Genomic DNA, 18864 nt, shown 5'->3' with positions numbered 1-18864 from the left:
ATCTGCAACGCATAGGACCTAATGATCTAAACCTCTCCACTCTTGCAATATAAACTAATATGTCTCGCCTGTACGGTGGGGTCCATCAAAGACTTTTAAAAAAGGTAATTTTTTTCTTGAGAGTTTATCACTCTATGCAGAAATCTGGATGGGAAGGAAAGACACCTACATTGCAAAATAATGCTCAAAAAAAGCCCCCAAAGATTTGTTGTGATTGCTGGCAAGTTTTTTATCAGGCCCATAGAGAGAGGGGAGCGAATAAGTGACTTGTGGATTTCAAAGAGGGGAAATTTGAGGGAAGAGATTGGTTGTATTTGTTTAAAGGTGCAATGAGAGGAAAATAAAATATATACACCACATTCTTGTCTATTTCCAGGCCTAGGAGTGTGGCTGACGTGGAGACCCCTATGTGACTATCTAGCAGGTGAGGAGGTGTCTGAGGGAGAGAGACAGGTTTCTGTGAGAGCCAGAAGGGAATGGGTAATGAAGAGGTCATGGATAGAAGTGAGCTAAACAGAGCAAGAGTTACAGAGTGCACAAGTGTATGGGGTGTTGGCTTTAGATACACAAGAAATTGGAGTAAGGTTACCTGAGTTTCTTGGTCTATGGAAAGGCTTAGATAGGTGGTTGAGATTAGGAAGTTGTGGGGGACTAGGATTGGGAGAGATATCACCAGTAGCTAGTATAACAAGATGAGATACTGATTTAAGGTATTGAGTGTCTTTGGGATGGGGTTAAGGAGAGAGAGAGTTTAGGAATTTGTGAAACTCATGAGAACAAAAGTGAGTTGAAGATAAAAGCAATAAGCCAATGAATGTAGCAGGTGTTGAGGGTGAAGAGTAAATTAATAATATAGTTTGTAATGGAGACAGGAGGTGGCAAAAAAGAACACCAAGATAATACGCATTTTAATAAAAAGGGAATCAGTGAAACACATGAAACAAATATATTACAACAGTTCTTGCCTTGTGTCTTGTTGACAGGGTATTGCTGAGTGACATTAGATAATATTGCAAGATACATTCATTTGTATGGCATTTCTGATGTCAGAAATTGACACAACCCCCCCATACTGATTAGCATATCAGAGTTCAAAAGTGAACATTTGTTCCCCAACTAGAAGGTATAAATTCAAAAGAGATGTGTAATAAAATTAGCTAAATGGCTACCCCTTGTAATGTGGACCGCAGACTAAAAGTCTGCAGTGTGGGAGAGATCTAAGGATGGACAACAAATTGAACATCTAGCACGTAAGAGTTAATTGGTGCATGCTGGGTTAAACATACAAACCCCCAGACTTTCGTCTGTATGGAAAATAGCAGGAGAAACTTAAGAAAGTTTATTTAACCCTGTTTAAGATAGAATCCATATAAGAATTTAAATCTTAAAGTTGAAATAAATTGTTGGATACATTTTCAAATATTTCATTTGTACCTCAATAATATATAAATATGTATATATGGATTCTGAGGGATCTCTCATGTCTCAACCATGTTGCACAATACCTTTAAATATAAACACCTAGATTACAAGTTTTGGGCTATAGAGGGCAAAAGTTGCGTTATTTCACCCTCCATAGCGCTGCCATTACAAGTTTTTGAAAAGCCGCCTTGTGCGGGCAATATGGTGGCGATGAGCTCCATACCGCACAAAATCCAAGGGCTGCTTTGACGTGCTCATGTACGCTTTCTCCATAGACATCAATGGAGAGAGAGTGTTAGAAAAAAACTAACACCTGAAGTGCGGAATGGCGATCGCCGTAACGCAACCCCATTGATGTCTATGGGGGGAAAAAAGTTATGTTTAAACCTAACACCCTAACATAAATGCCAAGTCTTAACACCCCTAATCTGCTGCCCCCGACATCGCCGACACCTACATAAAGTTATTAACCCCTAATCTGCCACCCCGACATCGACGATGCTGAAATAAACTTATTAACCCCTAATCTGCTGCTCCTGACATCGCCGCCATTATAATAAAGTTATTAACCCCTATTCTCCTGCACCCCAACATCGCTGCCACTATAGTAAAGATATTAATCATATATAATATAGTGTGAGGTTTTTTTAAGGGTTTATTGGGTGGGTTTTATTTTTAGCTTAGGGTTTGGGCACCGTAAAAGAGCTAAATGCCCTTTTAAGGGCAATGCCCATCCAAATGCCCTTTTCATGGCAATGGTTAGCTTAGGTTTATTTAGTTAGAGTTTTATTTGGGGGTTTGGTTGGGTGGGTGGTGGGTTTTACTGTTGGGGGGGGTGTTTGTAATTTTTATTGCCAGGTAAAAGAGCTGTTATCTTTGTGGCAATGCCCTGCAAAAGGCAGTTTTAAGGGCTATTGGCAGTTTAGTGTAGGCTAGGGATTTTATTATTTGGGGGGGCTTTTTATTTAGATAGGGTTATTAGATTAGGAGTAATTTCTTTTTTTGTAATAATTTCGTTTTTTATTTTGTGTAATTTAGTGTTTTTTTGTAATTTAGATAATTGTATTTGATTAATTTAATTTATTTGATTTGATTAAAATGTTAGGTTTTATTGTAAGACAGGTTAGGTTTTATTTTACAGGTAAATTTGTATTTATTTTAACTAGGTAGTTAGTAAATAGTTAATAACTATTTACTAACTAGTCTACCTAGTTAAAATAAATACAAACTTACCTGTGAAATAAAAATAAAACCTAAGATAGCTACAATATAACTATTAGTTATATTGTAGCTCGTTTAGGTTTTTTTACAGGTAAGTTTGTATTTAGCTTTAAATAGGGTTTATTTAGCTTTATTTTAATTATATTTAAGTTAGGGGGTGTTAGGGCTAGGGTTAGACTTATGCTTAGGGTTGGGTTAGGGTTAGGTTTAGGGGTTAATATATTTAAGTAGTGTTGTGGGAGGCCAGAGGTTTAGGGGTTAATAGTTTAATTTAGTATATTTCATTATGGGGGGGGGCTTGCGGTTTAGTTGTTAATAGGTTTATTATAGCGGCGGTGTGGGCGGATGGCAGATTAGGGGTTAATATTTAAGTCATGTTTGAGATGCGGGAGGGCAGCGGTTTAGGGGTTGATAGGTTTAGTATAGTGCGACGATGTCGGGGAGCGACGGAAGAGGAGTTAATACATTTTAATAGTGACAGTGATGTCCGGAGCGGCAGATTAGGGGTTAATAATTTTATTTTAGTATTTGCGATGTGGGAGGACCTCAGTTTAGGGGTTAATAAGTAGTTTATTGGTGTTAGTGTACTTTTTAACACTTTAGTTATGAGTTTTATGGTACAGCTTTGTAACGTAAAACTCATAACTGCTGACTTTAGATGGTGGTACGAATCTTGTGATTATAGAGTGTACCGCTCACTTTTTGGCCTCCCAGGCAAACTTGTAATACTGGCGCTATGGAAGTCCCAATAAAAAATGACTTTTTTTAAAGTGCGGTACTGACGTTGCGTGAGGGCCATAAAGGTGTGCAGTACACCTATACCTATAAGATTTGTAATAGCGGCGTTAGGGAAAAAGCAGCGTTATGAAGCATAACGCTGCTTTTTCACTCATAACACCAAACTCATAATCTAGCTGATTATTAGGACCCCTCAATCTCCTAGTGGAAGTGCACATGCACATCTTTTGAGATATTATGAATGGAATTGTATGGAAGCATAAATGAGATAGGTATATTCATTATTACGTGTATTATACATATACATATATTTGAGAGATATCCGAATACCCCCATATCTGGTATTGAAAATACGCCCTCAGTTATATTAGATGGAACCCCCAAGGCAGAACATGCAGTGATCGGAGATGTAATCGCAGAAAATGCAGCATTTCTGCAGAAAGAACAGGACACATGCAGGAAATTTTACTGCTTTAACTTTGCATCGCTGCTTCACATCAGGCTGTTCTCTTCAAACAGAGCTTTGCTCTGGCTGCACTGTGTAAGTTTTCCTTAACACAAAGCATCCACAGCAAAGTGCTGTTTGAAGTGAACAGTCAAATATGCAGTAGTGCTGCATAGCAGTAGATTGTTGAATGGTTCTCAGATATTTATTTTCAAACCTGCCCCTAGCCTTTCCCAGTTTGCAAAGCTGTTTTTTCTGAATGTAAGACATTCTTATGAGCAATACATCTTTTTTTATTACTGCATTTCTATGTTAGACTAAGAGAAAAGGAAACAAAATTTATTCAAGAGATATTTTACAATTGATATGTTTGTCTGCAGCTAATTTGCAATCCAATATTCAACTGCTGTAATATATTATAAAACTTTTAAAATTGCGTTATTCTCCAGTTGACCAACACACTGCAATTGAACTGGAGCTTTAGTGTAAATGCCTAATTTAAAGTTAAATTATATTTAAAAATAACCTGCAGAAAATTTTCACTAAAAAAATCTCATCGCAGAAAGTGAAAAAAAGTTCTGCCTCTGGGGATGGAACATATGCTGAACCAATAGTTTATTAAGGCTAGGAAATTATGAGTGCATTAAATATACATTTTATAAAAATATATATATCCCTGTAATTGAGAAACAAAATATTTTAAAAATTAAATGTCTCATTCCCATTCCTGTTGTGTGTCCCCCTCCCCCCAATGGGTGAAATCCAGTACTACAGCCAAAAGGTTTGGCTGTTAGGAGAGCTAAATTTCCCAGTAGCCAATGAGAGTTCTATTGAATGATTCAAGAAATGGGGAGGAGTTTATCAGAGATAAAACTTTTAGAACAGAAGGTGACAGGGGCTAATGCTGCTTACTTTGACTTGTGACTGAAGTGTTAGGTGTTGTTTTCAGAGGGGGAGTGTCAGTCAGAGCTTGGCCTGGAGCACACCGTATGAGCTGGAAATGAAGGGGTTATTTGATTAGGATATCCCAGAGAACAGAAATCAGACCACGCAGCAATGAGTCTAAAAACTATTCTGTTTATTGAAAGATGAAAGGCACGTCTTATAGGCGACAGCTACAGCATATAAGGTTAACAAGTGACGTATTCATAACTACATCATATCATACCATATTTCATGAACAAAAGAAGCTTATTGAAATAATTGAGAGAAAGAGGAGTATGAAGGAGTATTTCTTATAACAGTAGCAAAAATACATCTGTGCGCACAGCTCAGCCCAAAGCAAGGCTGTTAGGCCATCTTACCTAGATAACGGACTTCCAGGCGCATTGCCAGGAACATTCACAAGGCCAATAAAACGTATACAATTCTTACTAACATCAGCATATTTCTCACTACATAATAACTGCTATAATAAGAGTTTGGATGCCTTAAAACAAAATGGCAACTAGAAACAAAATGGCGTCGGTAAAGCTAACAATTCCTAACATACCACCCTTTTGTTCTAACAGAATAACATAAAATAGAAAAGTATTATATGCAAATAGTGAAAGACAGCACCTCTCTTTTCCTTTCTGGGGCACAGGAAAGGGTTAGCCAAACCCCAATAAGTATTCAAAAAAAGTTGTTTTCCAGCCTCCAGTTAAATTTAAAAGACCTTTATTAATTTCTTACAGGGTCCATTATATCAACCAACAACGTTTCAAACCTATTCCAGGTTCTTAATCATGTCTCATGATTAAGAACCTGGAATAGGTTTGAAACGTTGTTGGTTGATATAATGGACCCTGTAAGAAATTAATAAAGGTCTTTTAAATTTAACTAGAGGCTGGAAAACAACTTTTTTTGAATAAAATAGAAAAGCACAGAAAATTAGTAAATCCTTTAACAACAATAAGCCTAATACTTCGGTAATATGAATCTATGTTAGAATACTGTAGAGAAATGTATTCACATGTAGTGCTATGATTTTATAGGCCAATAGGGCACAATTTGTCACTGCACATAAGTGCGGCCTCTCCAATACTGTCCGTCCACCTCCCAGCATCCTCAAACTACTGGTCTATCTGCACAAAGACCCAACCAGCCCCCTATCTACCCCCAAACAACACTACATCTTTATTTCTCCACCTGCATTGCTAGCACCCCCCCAATATTTCCAACAGTTTCTTGCTCTGTACATTCTCCACATTGAAGCATGACATGGGAACAGCACAAGTGTCTCTAGGTGGCCTCTGATCACTTTAAGAACAGTCTTTGTCCTCTTGGAGCGCTCCACCTTCCTCAGACACTCTGCTTCAATACCATAGTCCATTTGCAATAGGGATGCTTATCCAGTGTTCTTCTGCAGGTAGATGCTGGAAGTCCGATGGTTTGTTCATGGGGTAGACAAGGAAAGCCAGTGGATCCTCATAGTAAGCAGACACTCGAGTCAGAAGGAGTCTAAGAGGGAAACAAAACAGCACAAGATGAGCACACACCCCGATACAGTCACAATTATGTCCAAATAAAACTTCTTTCACCTTTTTTTGTAAGCATCACCATTCCTTTAGCTTAACTTATCCTACGTCATTTAAAACCAGAAAAGCATTGTGGATATATAATACAAACTAAATACATTGAAACTTTTACAGAGAATAACTCACAGCTTCTCTATACAATTTAAAGGATACTTCATGAATACTAAGCAAGTGAAAACTGCTAGACTTCATCAAGAGGCTGAATGACTATGCTAAGTAACTTATGCTAAGGCCTGCACTGCAACAAAAATGAAAAATAAAACAGTCAATAACAATATTTTGTTTAAAATTAATTTCTTCACACTTTCTCTTGGAACTACTAAGAAATAAAAGAACCTAATGTTGCTTTATTCTGCAAAGCTACTATCTGTAATGTTTATAATTCTCCAACTATGATCAGCAGTCTCATCTGATATAAACACTACTAGTTTACTAATTATTTTATGCAACCTAAATTATCTCACACTCCTGTATGAGGAAAGAATACAATCATAACATTATTTAAAACTACAAAATCTTTTAAAGGTAAACACATCTTTATGGTAAGATAATTCCTTTCATTGACAAACATCTGGAATTACAAAATTCAAATTGCAGATACCATACCATTAATAAAATGGAAAAATAAATTTGCTTTCATAACACAGCTCCAATAAGAGCCATGGTAGGTAGAAAATATACCATCAATATAACTATAATTATGCTACTCCCTAAATAAATATTTATCTGTATAATTAATATAAATTGCTAGCTGAGATGTGTCCTCACTATGTTCCACAAGGGTGAAGGGTCTAACATATTCTGATATATTGCAGCATTTTCTTTAAACTATAAAGGTGCAAACATATTTTCTATACTCAGTGGGCCATTCAGTAGGTTACAATACTGCAAGGTTTAGAGTTACACTTATCTAGAGGGTTACTTTGTTAAGTACATAAACTACAATGTGCACTAATACTTTTCTGCAGACAAAGCTATATGACTTCTTATAACTAATATGATCAACAAAAAATAACACCAATACAAGAGAATACAAAACAAGCAATATAAGTAAACAAGTTAAAACAATACTCCCCTAATTTAACTGTGGATGACTCTGTAACAGCATAACAGGTCCTCAATTCCAACAAGCAAGGCACAGTCCAGAGAAGGATAGTCTTTATGTTCTGAAGACACATATCATAGGAAACAGTCATAGATTGCCCAGAGTCCAGTTCTGGGGCTGGTACCAGCATGCAAAGCAAATAATGGATCCAAAGATAGTTCAGAAACTTTTACTGCAGTATGGTGGTTAAAACAGACTTGACAAAAGGTCTTTTATCATCATTTTTCTTTTCTTCACCTAGGCACCAGGCATTTCTTTTGTTTAAAAGGTTTACTTGCATTCAATCTTCAATCTTTTGGAGAGTGCACTATGGAATTTTATCTGTACAGATTTTACCTACATATGAAAAACTCAAAAATAATTCAGTTAGTGTTTTTACTCTCTGGATTCAGCTTCATGATCTCATCCTGCAAATACAAATATTGTGTTAAGAACAAAATAGACAAATAAAAACATTTTAGGTTCATTTACTTACTTAAAATAATCACCCAAATCACATAAAGATACTTATCAATACTTACCCCTTTGTTTGCGTGTAACACCCCATGTGTCACGCAAACATAATATAACAGCAAACTAAAAGACAATTCATGCACTCCACTCATGCATGTAGTATACTATTCTTAACATCAGGCAAAATCAAATACACCTCAATATTCAATATTCCATCCGTACCGCACCCTTCCACACGCATTCACTAAAAATAAAAACATAACATTCTCTTAGAAAACACTTAAAATCAATTAACAGCCGACACAAACTTTTAACAACCAGAATCAACCTGAAATTCAACACCTATACTTACACATTCACTGAAACACAGCACTTGCAAAACACTACAAATAATTAGAATCCTATAATAACCGTCTATACCCTAGATTGGCAAATTCTACCATGCACAATACTATGAGATCACACTAATAATGCAATCACTTCAGAAGATCAATAAACTCCAGTTGCATATTTACAAATAAAACCCCTAACCATAAATTTACAAAGGAACACACAAACACCTAAGTACCATATTTTGGGAAAGATCAGATAATAATGGTGTAGCAACTGTTCTATATTGCCCCTGCTCGCATGCACAGTGCGAATCCACTGTTAAATAAATCATGTGTGGCACAAATAATTTGTGAAAAGCTCTGGAATCCAGTCTATATTTTTACATAACCAAAATTTTAATAAATACACAATTATTTGATTTAACTTTTTTTTTATATAATGTGATATTCACCATTTTGCAGCTCTCTAGCTAGATATAACAATTGTATATAACAAATAATGAGCTTTCTACAAAAGAATAATAAGAATGTACACTAATAGATTAAAAAGACAGTTTGTCCACAAATTTCCCCTTTGACTTGTTCTCAATGATCCACTGTCCTCACTTATAATAAAAATGTATACTGACGTCCATTGAATAGCCTAAGCAAACACAGCCAGCATAAAAAAACACACACTCACAGTGGGGTGCAGGATAGTTAAAGGGACATTTTACCCAAATTAAAAATATCTTTAATTGAAACTGCTGACAATAAACCTCATCTTCTTTCTCTGTAAATATTTCTTTAAAATCTCAGATTTTATATCAGTTTGCCTGTACCCCTTTAAATATTTTCTCTTCTTTTTTTTTTTCTTCTCTCTGGCTAGTCTCACAGATCGCAACACAAAGGTTGCAGGCAGCCGTTATCAGTTCAGTTTGCCTACAGAGAGAATTGAGTTACACTGCGTAAATGTCTGCTATCTAAACAGCAGATTTTATATAATATATACAAGGAAAGGTCTCAAAAAATATATTTTGCAAACTACTACATTCATGTTTTATCTCCTTTACTTGTTAATAAAGTGTTATTGCTGCTCACAAACTCCTTTCACATGTGTGAAGTGATCCTTTAAGTAATAAAATGACAATTTTCCATTGCTCTGTCTAAGCCCTGAGCTCCGATTTTACAGACAAATATAAGATAAGGAACACAATGAGATATGCTTATTATCCGAAATTCAACCCATTGCAATAAACTGTGTTTTGAAAGCACAAAACCTGCTACTTAATATATACAAATTTAATATATACAAATAAACTCGCAAATGCCATTTCTCCTATATTTTATACTATTCAGCTTGTATCACAAGTCATTGAAAATACATTAATATAAAAACTATGTTACAGTGTACTGTCTCTTTAAGGACTAACCATTTATCATGTATATTACATATGTATACCCTAGCCATGATTAGGAAAACAGAAACAGACCCAAATACTTTTAGATAACATACAGCGTATAGTCTTTTCTATTCTCCTGTTTTAACTCCTTGCATGAATCTTACATTACTCCCACAACATACTTGAATCAACCTGTTAATCTTTTTTCATTTACCAGAACGTGACCGAAAGTCACACAATCATCCGCACATTCACAAATCCCTTAATTAGTTCACTTGCAAAAACAATATATTTATATGCCGCAACAGGTGGACAGTCTTTATTTGCATACAACAAATATCACTTAAATTTGCATACAACAAATATCACTTAAAACTAAAAACTGCTATTAATAAAACACATAATTAAGAACATACATATGACTTTAAAATAACATTACAACAATAAAACTTCAAAATACCTCATTACAACGTCTGATTTCTTAGCTAAGAAACTAGCCTGAATAATTACCATTCCGAAAGAAAAATGCACCAAGGTCATTTTTACAGCGATACACACACAAGCTCATATCAACTTGCATACCATAAATTCACTCCCAACATTTATTCTAAAGCAATTTCAACATACATCAAACTTTTAGTGCACACACAAAACACATTAACAGTCTCTTTCTTTTCAGAAAAACATATATTTCATAACATACCAAAGACATTTAAGACTACAATAAGATTAACTTTCCACCAAATTTAAAATGTATCTGAAAGTGTCCAAATTTGCACGGAATGGCCATTTTCCCAACAGATTGAGACAAACAAATTTCAAACAGGATAATACATTCTCTTTTGGTTTAGAGTAAATCTTTTACACGCCATACAAGACACAGTGAGAACCGACAGACCAACACTCATTACACAGCACTGCCCCCCCCCCCCTTTCTCTACTCATAACTTTTCTGAATGCAGGAGAAAACTTCAGCATGCACAGCTCCCTGCCTTGAAATGAAACTGTTAACCCCTTTGATTAAAAATGCAATAACATTCTCCTTTTCTCTATGCATTATTATCAATATTTTGCTATGAGCAGACCCCATATTTTAACAACACAATAAGAGCAGCAATGATAAAATGCAGTCACTTAATATCTTCCAAGCACAGCACAGCACAATTATATAGCAATAAAAGCAAGCAAGCAAGCAAAAAGCACCAAATACCAGTTCAAATCCAGTGATAGGTAACAAAAACTCTACTATAGGAATGCATAGGGACAACTTCAACACAGATGAGACTCAAACTCGCCATAACACAGCGATGCCAACTTGCCTGGGGGACTTAAACCTCCCGTCAAATGCACGCTAACTTTTTATCTCTTGTGCGCTTCACCAGACAGGACTGCACACCTGTCTAAACTAGCACAGGACTTTAACCTGTCTAGAGGGGTTAATACAAATGCCGGCAGGTCTAGAACCTCCGCAAAAAAAAACCTGCTCCTTTACTGCAGGAACCCCTTTACCCTTATCATATATAACCAACACCTATTATAAAAAAAATTAGGTTCAGATTCACAGAGGGAAAAGTAGAGTAAAAAAAACACTCATCTACTTACCCAGTGCGAATCCCACGAGCTGACACCAGAATTGTTAGGTGTTGTTTTCAGAGGGGGAGTGTCAGTCAGAGCTTGGCCTGGAGCACACCGTATCAGCTGGAAATGAAGGGGTTATTTGATTAGGATATCCCAGAGAACAGAAATCAGACCACGCAGCAATGAGTCTAAAAACTATTCTGTTTATTAAAAGATGAAAGGCACGTCATATAGGCGACAGTTACAGCATATAGGGTTAACAAGTGACGTATTCATAACTACATCATATCATACCATATTTCATGAACAAAAGAAGCTTATTGAAATAATTGAGAGAAAGAGGAGTATAAAGGAGTATTTCTTATAACAGTAGCAAAAATACATCTGTGCGCATAGCTCAGCCCAAAGCAAGGCCGTTTGGCCATCTTACCTAGATAACGGACTTCTAGGCGCATTGCCAGGAACATTCACAAGGCCAATAAAACTTATACAATTCTTACTAGCATCAGCATATTTCTCACTACATAATAACTGCTATAATAAGAGTTTCTTAGACAAGATGGATGCCTTAAGACAAAATGGCAACTAGAAACAAAATGGCGTCGGTAAAGCTAACAATTCCTAACACTAAGTCTGACCGTTGCCTGGTTAAACTTGCTGCCTTGGATATACAAGTCTTTGTGAGATGAACGTTTGGGACTCTCTTTATATGGAAAGAGTAAACAAATTGGACCTACTATTCACCTTCAGATTGTGCAATATCTTTCTTAAATATATGACAATAGAGTTATCTGGGAGATTGAACTCTCATTGGGGCTGGTAATGTATGGCGATTGTTAAATATATTTAAAATAGTAGTCTCTATCGCAGTAGTTTAAGTGTAGCTGTGATTTGTAAGTGTAATTTGTAGTTACAGGTTGGTGTTCCATAGGCCTGTGTAGTCTATAAATAATCATATCTAGCATTAAGCAATTTACTGTTGAGAGGAAAAGTTTTGTATTCCATATTTATAAACTCTTTTTATTATTTACGGTGAACTCTCAAGAATTGCACATAAATTGGCTAGTGTGTTGAATTGATAATTGTATAACAACCTCTGGGTTGAAGTGACGTATATTAGATTATATTAGGTTGAAAATAGTGAATTATATTTCCCTGGAAATTCCATTAGATGGTGGGAGTTAAACTAAGATTTTATTGTGAGATTTGGATATAACGTTGTTAAATAAGCTTTATATTGAATTTGTTAATATTTCTGGATAATTTATAAATTGTTCTTGTAAAGCCTAATGGTAATATTTGATGATTAATCCATTTTGAGTTAAGGTCATTCATAGAAACATTGTGCCCATAATATTGAGGTACCTGGCGATTGATTGAAAATGAATATACTGTAGATATTTTTATAGCCTTCTTGATATAGGATATTGTAACAACTAGACATATATATATATTTGGTCATAATCAATACACCATTTTCTGCATAAATATAATCAATGTGTTTATACAGATTAACTGGTCAGAACTCATGAATTCATTTAATTTGAGATTAAATATTAATGTTTATAATAATTTTATTGTCATAATCTCTAGATATCTCAACAGCATTTTGGAATACACTACAGAGATTATATAACGTCTCACTGAAGTGTATTGACAAATTCAACTATATTAATTGGAGATATTGCGGACGATAATTTTGTGATTGATTATTAATATTCATAATTCTGTTAATCAAAAATATTGCTACGTAAATATATAACACATTGGAGGTTACTGTTGAGATAGAAATAAATAATATTGTAACCTAGGATATATAACATTGTCCTTTATTCAATCCTTGTTTAGTTCTTTTATAATTATTTTTGACTAATTCTTATGCCTCACATATAAAATGCTCACTTAAAGGGACATAATACTCATATGCTAAATCACTTGAAACTGATGCAGTATAACAGTAAAAAGCTGACAGGAAAATATCACCTGAGCATCTCTTTGTAAAAAAGGAAGATATTTTACCTCACAATCTCCTCAGCTCAGCAGAGTAAGTTCTGTGTAAAAAGTTATACTCAGCTGCTCCCAGCTGCAGGTAAACAAATTTAAAAAAATTAAGAAATGAACAGCAGCCAATCAGCATCAGCAGTGCTGAGGTCATGAACTCTTACTGTGATCTCATGAGATTTGACTTAACTCTCATGAGATTTCATAGTAAGCTTCCTTTACCTGATTGGGGAAATAATATGAGAGTGCACGATGCTAGTCCCTTCAGATGTCCCAGGACAAACACACTAAAATGCTGCTTAGAAATCCTTTACAATGGGAGGTGGCTACTGAGGAACTTTTGAGGTAAAATATCTTTCTTTTTTACATAGAGATGTTCAGGTGATATTTTCTAATTAGCTTTTTACAGCTATGCTGCATCACTTTCAAGTGTTTAAACATTTGGGTATTATGGCCCTTTAATAATGTGAGCCTTTACTATTATCATAGTGCTAAACCCCTTGCAATGCATTCCCCAACCAAGTGTTAATTTTATAGGGCAGTGCAGTCAGCTGGGTCCACTAAATTAATGACAAGATCGCAGACAGTTAAAAAGGCCAATTGTGGAAGTCTGATTCAGGTCAGGACAGAGTAAGTTAAGTTTAAAATAATTAAACAATAGGATTTGGAGATGAAGTTATTCCATTAGTCAACTAATACATTTAGGAGTTATAGCAAGTAATGACAAGGCTTTAACATCACATAGCAAATGACCAGACATTAAAAATACCACCACAGTAGATATAGGACTTATTTAACAATTTACAATCACATACCAAAAGTGAGTTATTCAGAGTGCAATAGCACCAAAAATGACATACCTAAAATCAAGTATATATATTTCTATATAAATAATGGTGAATTTAAAGGGACACTGAACCCAACATTTTCATTTCGTGATTCAGATAGAGCATACAATTTTAAGCAACTTTCTAATTTACTCCTATTATCAATTTTTCTTCGTTTTCTTGCTATATTTATTTGAAAAAGAAGGCATCTAAGTTTTTTTTTTGGTTCAGCCTCTGGACAGCACTTTTTTATTGGTGGATGAATTTAACCACCAATCAGCAAAGACAACCCAGGTTGTTCACCAAAAATGGGCCGGCATCTAAACTTACATTCTTGCCAAGAGAATGAAGAAAATTTGATAATAGGTGTAAATTAGAAAGTTGCTTAAAATGTCATGCTCTATCTGAATCATGAAAGAAAAAAATTGGGTTCAGTGTCTCTTTAAGCATATAAAATAGATTAACAATGAAGCTGTTATGCAATACAAATATATTTTATAAACATTTAGCCCCGAAAGCTGAATTTTATAAATGTCTTTTATACAGATAAACTTGAAAGTTTTATAAAAGTTAAACACATCTTATAGGAAAGTAAACCTGGGGGTGGGTGATGATTTGTGTATATAGTGATAAAATTATTCTTTTTTTTTTTCTTGTTCCAAAAGGGGATATCCTAGATCTGGACATCACTCGCCCATGGGAATTTCTTCCTGGCTCCCCCTGCAGGACAGTGGTTATTCCTTTGTTGACATCTGGCACCATCTTCTGGATTCTTGGAGTACTACAACAAATGGGCATTGTCACAACTTATTGCAGCTACCTTTTATTAGTTCTTCCACGTCTTTTAATAACACTGTTTTCATTCCTTCTGGACTTAAGTATTTATAATATAGCACCTAACTGGGGGTCTGACCGATGGAAAGCTATGGTGCTCCTAGCTGGATCTTATGTCACCCTTGTTTTTTACACAAGAACACTTAGCAACGCAGTGGAAGGTATTTTATTTGCATTGTTTCTTCTTCTCACATCTACTGGAAGCTCTAACCGTAACAAAACCCTGTGGACAGCCAGAACTAACCATCTACTTGGCATTATTCTGGCAGCTGGATTTTTTAACAGGCCCACTTTTCTTGGCTTTTCTTTCATGCCGTTTCTTTACTGGACACAACATGATAGTACATCTCAATTTTCCTTCAGATCAGTTTTTATAAAGGTGCTAAAACTATTGCCCTGTGCAGTACCCACTGCATTAGTCTTCATATTGGCAGACACATTATATTATAGAGGACACCACCTATTTTCTTTTAACAGTACAAAAACCTTCAGAGAATATTTAAGACAAAACATAGTATTAACACCTCTTAACTTCCTGCGTTACAATCTTAATCCACAAAATCTTGCCCAACATGGAGCACATCTTCCTTTTACACATTTGGTAGTAAATGGCATCATGCTTTTTGGGGTGCTCCATATTTCTGTTGTATTATCCGGCATAAAGCTATTGATAAGAAGAATTTCCCAGCTATTATTCAAAGGTTATTATAGGAGCTCCGAAACCAAAAAGGCATTTTTTTCTCGACAAACCAGTTCATCATTGTTACTATTTTATTTTGTCCCTTTAGCGCTTTTATCACTATTCAGTCATCAAGAACCACGCTTCCTTATTCCACTGATAATTCCTCTTGTCTTGTTTGCTGCCAATTACAATATAGTAATAAATAGGATTTATGCAATTGTGTTATATAATATGTTAGGGGCCTTTTTCTTTGGCTGCCTACACCAAGCTGGATTAGTGCCCAGTTTATTTCACATACAGAAAACTCTAGGATCTCATTTCCTCCCCGGGACCTCGTTAGCTCATCACACACTCCTCTTTACACACACATACATGCCTCCTAAGTATTTGCTTTGCCTAAAGAAAGAGCAAAACTCTGTTGATGTTATTGATCTTGCTGGCTTTAATAAAGATCAGCTGTGCCAAAAACTAAGAGACACAAAGGACAAAGTATCAAACATAAGTAAGCAATTATTAGAAGAGAAAACACATTATTTTTTAGTTATATTTCCTGGAACCCTTGTAACAACTATTGATAAGTGTGGGTTAAGTTATACAAATGTGACTGTATTGTTTCCACATTTATCAATGGAAGATCCTCCAGAGGTATCTGATTTACTCAGTGGCAATTTGACAACTCAGTTAGGATTATACATAATTGATGTAAATGTGCACAGGTGAAGGTAAAGCAGTTAGGCAAATTACACAGATCTAAAGGGACATAACATTTTTTTTTTATAAAATCAATCATTTAAAAGTACATTAGTTTTTATGGCTAAGAGCAATACTGTTAGGCACTTAACCCATTTAACACTCCCTGTGCTAAAGCAATTTGTTTGTCATTTGCAATAGTTACATTTAAGCAACAATATTAATCATTTCACATATAAAACATATGGGTCTAGATTAGAAGTGGAGTAGCGCATGGTGTTATCTTTTGCGCAACCTTGCAGAAAGAATAACGCACAATCTGGTATTACAAGTGGATGGTTATATATTTTAACCAAAGCATCTTAAGGTGGCCTCACATTTTTAGCATTGCCTATCATTTTGATGGATATCTCAGGGGGTGATATTAGCGAGCACAATGTGCTCGTATTACTAGTGGTGAGTTCATTGTTTAGCTAAAGTGCAATCCAAAATCCAGCTGCGAAATGTAGTACTTTTTAAGACCTGAAGTAAGCCGTAATTATTAATAGCACTTAACTACATGCACAACACCAGCACTTCTGACTTAGCTCACCCTAGGCTTAGTGCTCAAGCAATAACCAACATGAATTTTACTGTGTGCGCCCATAGAGGTGCATTATGTGAGGGATTTAGCGCATTCTGTGTTATGTAACATGCGGATGATAACGGGTCTTAGACTGCTGCTCAAGCACTAAAAAGTCTGTTTATATGAGTGCAAAAATAGAAGTTTTTGATTGCGCTCAAGCAATGTTAACACACAACAGTGCTAATATTTCTGTGCTCCACTTGTAACCAAGGCCACACTGTTTTATTTATCTGATCAAAACTTTTATCAAATAAGCTTAGTCTGTAAAAATACCCAAATACGGCACCATATGGAAATTGTGTACTTTTATAACATTTTAAATTAGTAATTAAATATTTGAAGATACATTGTTACCATAAAAGTATTAAATATATTACTGCAGTGAATTTAGATTTCCTAAAAAGTTTAAAATGTTTACATGTTCTTACCACGCTGCAAACGCAGAGCTAGATTACAAGTGTCGTGCAATAAAAGAATATCGTAGTCACATTAATTTGCGCGCGTATTACAAGTTGAAAGTAAACTTAGGGGCGACTGAAGACCTTGTTTAAAGGGTTAGATATAAAAAAAAGTTGCACCAAACACAATATAAATACATTAAAATATACAGTTACACTCAAACAATATCTGATAAAAATTATTCACATAAATATTAATAAAAATATGTTGTAAGGGTTCAAAAGTATATGGCCATGTATTTGACCACAAAAAGCTATAATATATGTATATATATATATATATATATATATATACACATGATCACAGAAAGATCCCGTGAGCAGCGCTCACCGTCAGTCCTATACGGAATAAGACACCGACACAATGGAGCGTGGGCGGGGACACACCCCCTTATTGCTGTGATGCAATAGGCTGCCTCTTCGGGCGGAACTGCCAGATACGCCCACAAACAAACGTAGGAATCACACACAGTAAAGATAAGCGCACTATTGCCGTTATCACAGATACTCCTCTGAATGGGTAAATCCAATAACAGACTCCAGGCAAACTCCATGCAGGATAAGGTAAAAACGTAACAAAATTTTATTTCAGTAAAAGCGAATGCCAGCTGCATCCACACATAAGAGCCAGCAGAAACAACAGTCAGGTGTAAGGGCCGGTCTCCACGCAGACGCGTTTCATGCCCATGCGCACTTGTTCACTGCTTACCTGGAGACCGGTCCAGCACACTTTTATGGCTATATGATTAGAAAGTTAAAAACACCTGACAATACATGGATCGAGAGAAAGAAAACCCCTCCTACTTGAGTCATAATTGACAGCTGTGGAAGGCACATATCATAAGAGACACAAAAGTAACATATATGTGCTCTTCTATATATGTGCTGGACCAGTCTCCAGTAAGCAGTGAAAAAGAGTTACCATAGAAATCGGCTGGGAGGAGAGTGATCACGCTGTTGCCAGCAAAGAACACAGTGTCTTGCGCATTGGAAGTATATCTAATTAAACCATTAAGTAAACGTTAAAAACATTCTGAGTTCTCACCAATATAAACATTAAAACATTTCAACATGGGAGGGTATAAATTCCTCTAGTATGGTGCACTAATTGGCAGTTCCAGTTTAGTATAAAAAAATAATTAGCATCCACCAGATAAAAAAACAAGTTGATCAGAGAGGACTGTGTAGTTAGGGAAATACAATAAAAATAAAACATTTCTCTCTAATCTCTGAGTATTAACTAAAGCACAGACCATCATATCGCTGCCTGCCCGGCACTCACTGCCTCTCATTCTCTGTAACACACAGAGCACAGCATGGATGAGAGGCAGTGAGTGCCGGGTATGAACAGCTGTTAGCTGTAATTGCAGGAGCGCGCAGGGACGAGACTAGACTCGAGAAAAGGATCCTGTACTAGTAGTGCAAGCTTTTGGAAGACGTCAGAGAAGGAGGGGTCAGGCAGCCATTTCAAAACTGCAAGATGAGATCTAGTAAGTTTATTTTCTGCCAAAGTTTATTTAGATGGAAATTTGGCTGCAGTTTACTGTAAAGA

General features: G+C 35.7%; 1 protein-coding gene across 2 annotated transcripts in view; it reads left to right on the top strand.

Annotated features, from left to right (window-relative positions):
- The window catches only part of PIGZ (phosphatidylinositol glycan anchor biosynthesis class Z), a 57875-nt gene extending 39117 nt beyond the window's left edge, over positions 1-18758 (top strand). Inside the window, exon 2 of one of the 2 annotated variants that reach the window (XR_008401781.1) lies at positions 14689-14827. Coding sequence is in view for 1 of the 2 variants with exons in the window: in XM_053709038.1 (XP_053565013.1) it covers positions 14689-16259 (1571 nt within the window). In the remaining variant the exon portion in view is untranslated. Of the gene's footprint in view, positions 1-14688 lie in introns of both variants that reach the window. The other variant, XM_053709038.1, reaches the window with a different exon arrangement.
- The last annotated feature ends 106 nt before the right edge of the window (positions 18759-18864 follow it).

This window comes from Bombina bombina, chromosome 4, assembly GCF_027579735.1.
Source record: "Bombina bombina isolate aBomBom1 chromosome 4, aBomBom1.pri, whole genome shotgun sequence".
NCBI lineage: Eukaryota > Metazoa > Chordata > Amphibia > Anura > Bombinatoridae > Bombina > Bombina bombina.
Note: the sequence above shows the minus strand (reverse complement) of the source record. Positions and strands in the feature narration are given on the sequence as shown.